Below are 12112 nucleotides of genomic sequence, written 5' to 3'. Positions count from 1 at the left end.
TCAGGACCCGCCGCTACGGAGGCATGGAGGAAAACGATGAGCTGCTTGAGGTTATGGAACGCACCACGGCGAGGCTTGACTTGCCATGGAAGCGGGCCAATTAAGTGGCACCTCGGGGCTGCCTCGATGAGCATTATCTTTCTGACCATAGCCCTCCATCTCAGTGAGCATTCCATTTCTTCCTGATCTTCATGTGGAATTCGAGAGGGCCTGGAAAAATCTGTTTCCATCCTGCTTTCTATGGGCGAGACATCTTCTCCTAAGGCTACCTCCTTGCCATCCAAACCCCTTCAATTTTCGTTTGAATGACAGGGCGTACACAGCAGCCGGTCAGGCTACAGCTTTATTGCACACCATGGCGGTGCTATGAGCTTACCAGGCTGACCTGCTGAAAGACCTGGACATGGGTCAGGGTCCATCCCCTGATGAGGTGGCTGAGCTGCGCCGCATCACAGATCTCACTTTCTGTGCCACTAAGCCATTGGCAGATCCATGGCGGCCATGGTGGTTACAGAGAGACATCTGTAGGTGAACCTGGTGGATATCGGGACGAAAGAGAAGGGCTTTCTCCTTGACGGTTTCTCTGATCACAAATGCAGACATGGTTTTATGTTTACATGGCGCGATGCAACGCAACACAACACATAAAAACCCAGTATAAGTCATTATAATCCATAATTATGTCCCCACTGGATGCAACAAATGGCTCATTTGCATCTCAGGCCTTTGGCTGAAGGGGATAATGTCACTGACAGCCATCAAGGCGTCCTATAGGGCAACTCCCATAGCTTTGGTGGAGTTAGTATTTAGTGCTCACCTTGGTGCTTTGCATGCACTCTCCTCAGCAGGGCAGCGTGGTTATACCTTTTCCCATAGCAACCGCTACAGGACACAGTTTGAAGTTCCATCAGAAGGGAATGTCTCATGTTACATATGTAACCATGGTTTCCTGAGAAGGGAACGAGACACTGCATCCTCGTCTAGAAGCCTCGCCATGCTTCGGACGCAAGCTTTAGACGAAGAAGCAGATGATGCATTCTCCCTGTGCCCTTTTATACTGTGGTCACGCCAGTAATGACTTCTGGCTGTCGCCAGCCAATGTTATTGTCGTGATTAGATGTATGCTTCAGACACCTGTCACACTGAAGGCGTTCCCCATAGCGACCGCTAGAGGGTGCAGTGTCTGGTTCCCTTCTCAGGAAAACATGGTTACATATGTAACCTGAGACGTTTTTCAGGTAGCTTTGCAGTTAGGTTTCTTTAAGCATATTGGATATGTTGCCACAATTCTTCTGGATTTAGTGTGTCTCAGTTTGTTCTGTTTCTTCATGTCATTCAAGACAGACTGGATGATGAAAGATCTCTGTGTGGAGCACTGGCTGTTGTCATACTCCTCGTGCAAGCAAAAATCTAATTTTTAGCTGGTGAAAATACTAGTGGCCTAAGGCTCTCATCACCAACATACAATGACATATGTTGTGTAATAAACCTGACTTGTTGCCTCACTGGCAGTGACTTTGCATGCAGTGTTTACGCACAAGGTACCTCCCGAAACTGATTTTAGACAGGCTTCTTTGGCAACATAATAGTTTAATGATCTACAACAAAAGACAGACCTTTGGTGTAAGTAAGTGAATAGGCCTATTTAAATACTACAGTACTCATATCTTGCTAGAAATCTTTTTTTTTTTTTTTAAATAAATTTGTCAATACGTCGGTCAGTTAGTTGTACATTCGACACATAAGGATTTATCAGTATTATTTTACTGGGTCTCATCAGTATTTCATAAAAGAGTCTAATGACACCCCTAATATAATATTATCAGAGATTTACAGATTCACACAAACACACACACAAAAACATCCTTAATCTCTCTCTCTCATTCCCTGAGCTCTTTCATGGTATTTCATTATACTAACAAACATTTAAGATGGTATAATCATGGCTTTTTGTCATGAAGTTACTTCCAAAATCAGGTAAGAATTAAAAACATGAATTTAAAAGGTAAACAGACTGGACATAGGTCTAGATTAAAATGTTTAATATGATAGTGCCTCCAACCCAGACTCCTAGCAGTGTAACTCATCAAGACTGAAATATTAATAAGTTAATACAAAGGAGAGATTAAGGTCATATATAATTTCTGAGCAACAGTGTGTTAACGATAAACTGGACAACAATGCTGCTAAAGTTTTTCATTATTAATTGTCATATAGCACCAACTTCTGTCTGACAGACTTGCAGCCTTTAGCAGAAAATATTCTCTCTTTTTCAGGAAAGAAGGGCATGTCTCTGGCTACTTTATCTGCCAGATCATAGTTTGGTTTGATATTCAGATGGCGCATCTCAGCCATGACACACTGACGCACATGCTTCAGCATTAGAGGCAGGAAAGGAATATAGTGATCAATCAGATGCTCATCTATGATACTGGAGTGCAGAAATCCACCTGTGGAACAGACATACACATTAAAAATTAAATGTGTTAATTGTGGAGTAAATGGAGCCACATTTTTAGTTTTAGGGCTAAATAAATATATTTAGAAAATATATAAATAGAATGATCAAATAATATATTATGAAATACAAGTCAATTAAACTTTTTGAAATATATTTGAAAATCTATATAAGCTTTTGAAATGTGTTTAAAAATATATATTTTGCTTAATACTTAAATTATCTTTTAATACACACTGTTCTCATCACTGAAAATGTTTCTAAAGATTTTAGTCTCCAGTTCCTTGCTGTTCATCCAAAGCTCTTCCCGACATATGCCTTCTCTCCAGGAATCCAGAGCTACTTCAGCAATCACATTCCCACCTGCATTACTATAAACAAACAGATAAACAGCTTATAATTAGTTGTGTCACTCGTTAGGGACAGTAGAGGCATTTAATTACCACTATGTATGAATTTCTTAAAGCTAATATGTTGACTACAACTGGATTTGTGGAAATCTTAAAAAATCAAACTTATGATTTGAGGGCTTTACCTAAGAAAAATGAAGATTGCATTGCGGAATGACACTCCATCTATATTGGCTTCGTAGTCTAGAAAAGGTTTTATGACATCGATCAGCTGTGGTTGCATCTTGTCCATTTCATCAAAAATGAACATGGAGCGGGGGAAACTTGAAACACTTTTATAAATCTCCGCCTTTAACTGTGCCTGAATATACAGAACATGCAAATCACTGTTTGAGAAATGAATTATGTGTAACGCTCCCACAAAATGTGGATTATTTTTACTTTTATATTATAATTTTGAATATTTGGTTTTACTATGTTTAATACCAGGTAAAAAAATAAATAAAAAATGCTGTCATAGTTCACCCAAAAATGTTAATTTGCTGACAGTTTACTCACCCTCAGGTCATCCATAGACTTTGTTTTTTCATCGGAAAGATTTTTAGAAATGGAGTATTATGTCACCAATTGTTAACCAATGGATCCTCTGCAGTTAATGGGTGCCGTCAGAATGAGAGTCCAAACAGCTTATAAAAACATCACAATAATCCACAAGAATCCAGTTCATCAGTTAATGTCTTGTGAAATGAAAAGCTAAATGTTTGTAATAACAAATTAATTATTAACATCATCATTAATCAAGTTAAAAAGTTATCTTATCTGAACCAGGAAAGAAATGTGCAGATCAGGCACTATTTACAAGCAAAACCGTTCTAAACAAATATGTTGGTCGGTTTTGATATAAGAGGACAACAGGGGATGGACTTTTTCTCTGGAGGAAGTATTATTATGGATTGGGATTTTGGCCAATATCTTTAAAGTTAAAACTTTAACTTTACACTTCACAAGTCATTAATTTATGGACTGGAGTGGTGTGGATTGCTTGTGGATTATTGTGATGTTTTTATCAGCTGTTTAGACTTTCATTCTGACGGCACCCATTCACTGCAGAGGATCCATCTGTAAGCACGTGATATAATGCTATATTTCTCCAAATCTGTTCTGCTAAAAAAACAACTTGGATGGCCTAAGGGTTAGTAAATTTTCATTTTTGGGTGAACTACTTAAACTGAAATGAAATTCAACTTGATTATTATATCAACTGAGGAAAATACTGAATCTGTAAATGACCCAAGTTTCTAACTGTCCAGCAAAGGGCATTCTCACTCCCAACTCGTCACCTATTGACGCTTGGTCAGGATCCCTCTGCGTCACTTTTTAATGCTCAGGATATCCCTTGAGCATTGCTTTCAGTTGTTTGCCTTATGCATCATATCAAGATGGCATGCATTGCATCAAATCACCATGCATGTAATTGTTTGGATATATAAAAGTATACATTTTAAAAATAAAAATAAATATAAATAATTGAAAGTGGATAAATATTGATACTTTCATAGATATTGGAGCACCTAACCCCACTCCTACCTACCCACTTCACAACAACATAAAACACTTAACAGGCAAATTCACAGGTATTGTACAATTATTTATTTACTGGTATTAATCCAATGTGTAATTTCATAATGGCAACATTCCCGTGCATATTGCATATTGCGTCTATGTGTGATGCCAAAGGTTTCTCATTGAAAGCAATGAAGTAGCTACCCTGCACATCGAAAAATAAACATATGACAAACAACTGAAAGCCACACTAAAGGGGTACCCTAAGCATTAAAAAGTGACGTTGAGGGATCCCGACCAAGTGTCAATATGTGATAATTTTGTATTGAGAATGTGTTGGCCCAGCCAACTCTGAGTACATGAATCCTATGAACCATCTTACTGTACATCTTAAAGAACATGACCGTGATAAAGAAGTAATTATTTGTCTACATGTGATTACTTGAGTCTAAGGCCATGGATTAAAATACCATTTATTTACTTACTTTGTATAAGTCTGACATTACTTTGTGTGGAAAATGATACTCAGATATATACATGTGAACATGGTGGCTTTCTATCCCATTTTCGTAAATGTTTTTCGCAATGATTTTAGCAACATGATTTTTCCCAACTCCTGCAGTCCCATGGAAAGAGAGGACCAGCGGTTTGTTCGGGTTGCTGTCAGTCATAAATGATGTTACAGCTTTCAGTACAACATCATACACAATGTGCTGCCCAAAGAGAGAGTCTCTTAAATCTTTCTCCAAACCTGGAAGATGTGAAGATATGTGAAGTCAACAAATAGGCCTAATCTAAATATCTGCATTTTAATATTGAAGTTTTTTTTACCACACATAATAATAATAAAAATAAATAAATAAAAAACATAATTAACTGTAGCAAAATAAAATGTTATGAAAATACCTAATTGTTTTTAAGCAGACAACTAGTTAAAACAGCTCATGCAGGTTTACTGGTGTTAACTGGACAAAATTCTCATGGAAAATAAAACAGAGAAGCACAACGACACATTTTCTGAGGGTTTCTGGCACTTTTACCACATGACAGATATTAAAGCTGTTTTTATTGGTAAACGCTTTACTTAGATTTAGATTTAAATAGTTGCGCTTTTTCGGAGGTTATGCGCCAGTCAGAGGAAGGCGTTTTTCCACCAAACCTCTGAGTATTATATATGGTCAAACGATTCGATACGTTTTACTCACGTTTAGGATCAAAGGGCAGCAAATCGTCCCGGTCAAAAAATGTGTTAAACACATAAGATGCGACAGCCGCGAACACATCCAGAACACCTGAAGATGATGTTATATTAGACACTAGCAATAAAACTATTAACAAATGGCACGCGTTCATTGTAAGAGTGAATCATCCAGGCAACTTTCAATCTCGGTTTCGTTTTTGAAAGACACTCTGAGGGGAACTGACGGATAAACTGCACTCCTTTAACAAATAGTTAGCTCTTGACCACAAGAAACAAAACACGCTTTTCTTGTTTGTCCTGTTTGAGACGTAGGCCTATGTTCAATTCGCCATAAACACTAGAGAAACCTGTTCTCTAAGTCTAAGGTAGGCTACATAATCTAGCTTCTTACTATAACATGGGTGGTGATAATATTGAACATTAGGCCTATGTGCTCTTAAAATATATAAACATTTAATTGAGTTCATCTGTGTATGAATTATGTATTTTATATTGTTTTATACATCAGTTTAATAAACAGGTTCATATTAAGTGACTAAGATTCGAGGAACACTGTTGTCTGATTTTGCTTTATTTCCTCAGCAAAAATAATTTCAAACAAAGTCACAGCTGCGCCTCGCGCCTCTCCATCAAACACAGCAGTGTTTTGTTCATGAATGAATCTGCGTTTTTGAACAAGTCAATGATTCAATCGCCCATTTAGTCACTTGCTTCATTTCGAATGAATCAGCCGTTTGAACGAATCGATTGAATGAATGATTAAGTGACAGACATTATAGTGACTTGCCGCCACCTACTGGCCTTTTTTTAGTTTCATCAGTAAAGCATTTAATATTTCTATATTCAAAACTTTATATTTAAAACATCAATTTCATAACATTGTTATTATGAATGTAATTGCATTTATGCCTCCTCCTACGCCTTGTTAAACAGTGTTTACATATCTAAATGCTACTTATGTGTTCTTCTGTGCCACCTCTAGTGCCAAAGATTAATTTAGTTGATACTATTTTATTTGATTTGTAGGCTAACTTATTCTTCCTGATTAAATTTCAATTTAAAATAAAAAGATTATAAATATAAATGTATGAATTCGACATAAAAGGTGACACATTTAATAAGGTTAGAAAAAATGACAGTACAAAGGTGCCGCTGCAAATCACTTTGAGTCAAATATCACATCATAATGTGAAGGTAAATTTTTTGTCATTTATACAAAAGGTACTCCTAAGTTTTTGACTGTGCTGCTTTTTTTTTTTTCTAATTGTCTCATTTTTTTTTTTTTTTATCTAAAAGTGGTAGTTGTTATTTTAAATGACCAACCACCTTTTAAGATATAGTGTCCTAGTGAATTTTGGCCATTTCCACCATGCGCTGCTTTTGTAGATGCACACACATCACTTGCACACAAACATTCTGGAGCACAGAAATTTGTTATCAACACTACCCCGTGACTTTTATTATAATAAAATATTACAATAAAATAGCTTCAGTACTGCATTACTACATTAAACAGTATTTCTCAGCAGCAAGGTGTTTTTTGAAGTAACTAAACTCACAGCACAGCTTCATTGTTTGTAGAGAGATGCACAGATGCAGGTTATTCACACAAGCACCTTTTATTCTCTATAGCTTACTCTATTTGAGAAAAAAAGTCAAGTAATTTGCGTTCACTGGATATAGCTGTTGATCATTCAACATTTTTATCGTAAACACTCCCTTGATCGTAAAACAGTTGACATGATTTGCAGCCTCCATCTAGCCTCTCTCTTTTTCAACTTGCTTCGTGCTGGAATTCACAAACTTTTAAAGACATTTTGTCATCCTAACAACAAGAGCGTGCATAATGGAGTGCAACAGATCAATGCAAGAATTTCAAATATTGGACAATATTCTAATAATGGACAGTTTGTCTATTTCTCTATTTGTCTATTTGTCCCCCTCAATGTTATGTAATTTGGTATTCCTCTCGTACCCTTGTCCTCTTTTATGCTAAGAAATAAGTCTCCAGGAAGTTCTCTCCCAAGTGGTTCCACCGCTGCCAGCATTAAGTCTGAGTATGATTCAGTAGGCTATATAACACTTTTAATTGTCAGGAAATTACTTGTCTTTAAAGGTCTTGGTTTAACATACTTACCTGTTGATCAAAAATTGCCTTAATTTTTTTTTTTTTTTTAAGCAACATTCAGGAGGGTGTACTCATTTTTTGCAACACAACATTTTATCACTTTGATAAGAAAATCTTATTTTGCTGAATAATCTTGACATTCTTCTTTGGTAACTGATCAAGCAGACTTGTTGGAACATTATATCTCCAAAGAACCCTAACATGTCTTCTAAGTAAAGAGTAATTGCTGAATTTATTAAGTTTTAGAGGGGGTGTACTTATTTATGCTGTGCACTGTATGTAATGGAACATGATAAATGTTTTGCTTACCGCTTGAATTAAAACAAAGCAAATCATCGTCCTTATAAAAGAAATCCCAGAATCCAGCCTCTGTTGCAACAGGCAACATAAAAAATAAAACAAAAAATGTTCCTGATTTCATTTCAAAGATGATTCCTTGCACTGTTTTAGTCACTTTCAACTGTGAAGAAAAAGTGGCACAGTACAAGATAAATTCATAAGGCTTTCCAAGAATGAGGTTTTACAGCCACATCTTAATACGTCAGGACTGGGTGAGGCGTTATGCCAATCTTCCCACATACTGACTTGTTCTTGTTCTTCCACATTCTCCTGTCATGCATTGTGTTTAAAACCGATCAGGGGTCAACCAACACATAACTTCTGCCCCCAGTGGCTAATTGAGGCAAGTGAACTGTCAAAATCACAAGGCATACTTTTTTTTGTGTGTGTGTGTGTGTAGAAAAGAGTATTAATTATTTAAAGGGCCATATGATGCGATTTCAAGTTTTCCTTTCTCTTTGGAGTGTTACAAGCTCTTAGTGCATAAAGAAGATCTGTAAAGTTGCAAAGACTAAAATCTCAAATCCAAAGAGATATTCTTTATAAAAGATAAGAGTCAACCACACCCCCCTAAAACGGCTCGTTCTAACACACCCCCACATGTCTACGTCACTGTGTGGGAAGATTTGCATAACACCGCCCAAATATTCAGGCAAAGAAAGTAGGCGTAACTTCGATTCTTGCTGTTACCGCCGGCGCCATGTTGTGGACATGCTGTTTTGTTGTGAAAGCCAAAATACATTGTTTGGTCTTTCAAAAGAGGACACGACTAGAAATCAGTGTTTAAGTTGTATTTACAACACTGTTCCAGAACAATTCAACCCAAATATTTAGATGTGTGCTGCGCATTTTATGGAGGACTGTTTCCTGATCCTGGGAGAGAAGACTACAATGCCAGTTGTTCTGACCTACAGTGAGTAAGTGTGTAAAGGATTTGCCACTGATGAATCAAACGCCAGTTTTGAGCAGTGTAGAGCAGAGGTTCTCAATTCCAGTCCTCGCGACCTCCTGCTCTGCACATTTTGTATGTTTCTCTTATGCTTCAGATGTTTGTTCTATTCGAACAAGTGCCCTGCGAAGTGGACATCACAGTATATTCCGCCATGATTCCAGTTAGAATTGAATGTATATGTTCCATTCAAAGTGCATTGAAGTGTGCGAGACGTGAATTTAAATTATATTTATTTACAGAAGTATATGATGTCACACTTGTCCGTGTGTGAAGACGTTGCGCAGTGAAAATCCGTGAATGAATGTTCCGAAGTGAGGTAAACTTCAACAGATTTCCCCTGCTCAGGGAGTAGGGAGCAATGAACACTGTGTAGGGACCATGCCAATGGTAACACAGTTCATGCACGGAGCTCACTTCTAACGAGCTGTTTATCTGAATCAGGTGATCAAGAGAATCAAGAGAGACGTACGAAATATGCAGAGCTGGGGGGCGCTAGGACTGGAATTGAGAACCACTGGTGTAGAGTAGAGCTTGTTGTTTGTCATTTCTCCGATCATAAATGCAGACATGGTTTTATGTTTACGCGGCGCCTCACGATGCAACGCAACGTGTAAAAACACAGTTTAAGTCATTATCATCTGTAATTATGTCCCCACTGGATGCAACAAATGGCTTGTTTGTACTGAGTTTTATGGTTTTTGTCTCGTCGCGCCAGTGTTTGTACAGTAAGGGGCGTAACATTTCCGTTACACGCTTGAAGCATTCGGCCAATCAGAAAGCATTGGATAGCTGGCCACTCAGAGCACACCTCACTTTTCAGACCGACGAGCTTTGTAAAAAAACGACGCATTTCAGAAAGGCGGGGCATAGAGGAGAAACAATAATGTACAGTATGTGGAAAATAATGTGTTTTTTAAAAACATTTAATTACAGCAAATGCACAAAATAATGTTATTTTTAGCGACATCATATGACCCCTTTAAATACATTTATGGTATTATATGTATAGGCCTAGTTAAAAAGCAAAATATAATCTTCTACAATATGAACATCCTGTTCTGTTTCTATTCACAACTCCTTGACTGAAAACAGTTGAAGATCTCCGTTAGTCTATCTGACAGGACTAAAGAATGTGCACTAAAAAGCTGCAGACTGGACACAAAACTTTTATTTCACAGTTTAACTTTAAAAGTACAGTATTAAATCCAGACTACAGACAAAGTAGTAGTAAAACATCAAAAAAAAAAAAAAAAGAACAGAGAAAAGGGTCAGGTCATACTTTATTGCTGTTGAACTTTGTGCATTCTAGAGTTAAATCAGCAGCAGTGCAAAAAAGGTGAACAAAATCTTTCATATATTCATTGATCTAGGCAACCAACTTCTGTCTGACAGACTTGCAGCCTTTAACAGCAAATATTTTCTCTTTTTCTCTTTGCTCAGATATAAATGTGTGAACATGCTTGCTGGGCCCCCCCCCCCCCCCTTACTTGATTCTTCCCAACTCCTGTCCATGGAAAGGATCAGCGGTTTGTTTGAGTTTTTAAATTTACATTTAGTAATTTTGCAGACACGTTTAGCCAAAGTGACTTACAAAGAGGACAATGGAAGCAATCAAAATCAACAACAACAAAAAATTATATGCAAGTTTATATCAAAGTCTCAGTTAGCTTAATGCAGTACACGTAGCAAGTTTTTTTTTTAATTATATAATAAATAAAAATAAATCAGATAGAATAGAAAAAGAATAAAGCAAGCTAGTGTTAGAGGCCTTTTTTGCTTTTGTTTATTGTATAATAAATAAAAAGAAAACAGATAGAATACAAAAAGATTAGAGAAGCTAGTGTTATTTTTTTAAGGAAACAAGCAGTTAATAAATAAATAGAGTGCAAGTCTATATATATATATATATATATATATATATATATATATAAAAAGATGGAAGAGATGTGTTTTTAGCAGAGGCTGCTTGAACTGAGTTGGCAGGTCATTCCACCAGGAGGGAACATTTAATGTAAAAGTCTGTGAAAGTGATTTTGTGTCTCTTTGGGACAGCACAATAATGCATCGTTCACTTGCAGAACACAAGCTTCTAGAGGGCACATAAGTCTGAAGTAATGAATTTAGGTAAAGGGGTGCAGAGCCAGTGGTGGTTTTGTAGGAAAACATTAATGCCTTGAATTTTATGTGAGCAGCTATTGGTAGCCAGTGCAAATTGATAAACAGAGGTGTGACATGCATTCTTTTCGGCTCATTAAAAATTAATCTTGTTGACATGTTCTGGATTAATTGTAAAGGTTTGATCGCTTCATAACATTACGGTTGAATCACTGATGGCAAATGGACTATTCTGACGATGTCTTTCATACTTTTCTGGACCTTGACAGTGTAACTTACTTGGCAGTCTATGGGACAGTCAGAAACCTCCCAGTGTTCATCCAAAATATCTTAAATTGTGTTGTGAAGACGAACAAACTTTTACGGGTTTGGAACGACATGGGGGTAAGTGATTAATGATCAAATTTTCATTTTGGGGTGGAGTATCCCTTTAAGAGCCTACATCTTGAGAGTATTCTAGTGTAGCCTATTCTGATTTACCCATATGTGGTTTTGTAGCTTTGTAACAGTTACCACGCCATCAAGGACTAGGCTACAAGGAACATAGTGATCACTCAGATGCTGATTTATTAGACTGGAGAGTGTAGGTATATCATTTGGTGATTTATTAGACTGGTGTGAGTGTTTTTATATTTTTCATTTAAAAACTGTGGGAACGCAATGTCCTTTTTTTTAAATTACCTTTCCAATTATGAGTGTTTGTGTTAAGGAATGAAAAAAATACGTTCCTCTTTCAAGAAAAAATAATAAATGGGATGACTATGTAAACACTATGCACATAGGCTAATAAAATATTTAACTTTCAGATAACAGCCTAGCTTTTGTTGTTTTTGAAGATCATAATCTTCAGACCCTTGCTGTTCAGTGAATGGATTTAATTGCAGAATTAAAATTTGTAGCTAATATGTTGTCTACAAGTGGAATGTGGAAACTTCCCAGTATATTTCCCAGTTCCCACTTGCTTAAATCAAAGCTAGGGATCGCTTCATACCAGCTTCAACACTGC

At 36.9% G+C, this 12112-nt stretch overlaps 1 protein-coding gene across 2 annotated transcripts; it reads right to left on the bottom strand.

The window, feature by feature from the left end:
• Positions 1 to 820: 820 nt before the first annotated feature.
• LOC109082419 (torsin-1A-like) lies at positions 821 to 8213 on the bottom strand. 2 transcript variants are annotated; one of them, XM_019097304.2, is made up of 5 exons: positions 8010 to 8213; positions 4857 to 5122; positions 2994 to 3169; positions 2696 to 2829; positions 821 to 2450 (listed from the first exon to the last, which is right to left on the bottom strand). In XM_019097304.2, the coding sequence occupies exons 1-5, from the start codon at positions 8119 to 8121 to the stop codon at positions 2203 to 2205; spliced, it is 936 nt and encodes a 311-aa protein (XP_018952849.1). In that variant the 5' UTR covers positions 8122 to 8213; the 3' UTR covers positions 821 to 2202. The 2 variants fall into 2 exon arrangements, with proteins under 2 accessions (XP_018952849.1, XP_018952848.1); XM_019097303.2 differs by lacking the exon at positions 8010 to 8213 and adding an exon at positions 5577 to 5859 and having other exon boundaries at positions 822 to 2450.
• Positions 8214 to 12112: the final 3899 nt, after the last annotated feature.

This window comes from Cyprinus carpio, chromosome B23, assembly GCF_018340385.1.
Source record: "Cyprinus carpio isolate SPL01 chromosome B23, ASM1834038v1, whole genome shotgun sequence".
NCBI lineage: Eukaryota > Metazoa > Chordata > Actinopteri > Cypriniformes > Cyprinidae > Cyprinus > Cyprinus carpio.
Note: the sequence above shows the minus strand (reverse complement) of the source record. Positions and strands in the feature narration are given on the sequence as shown.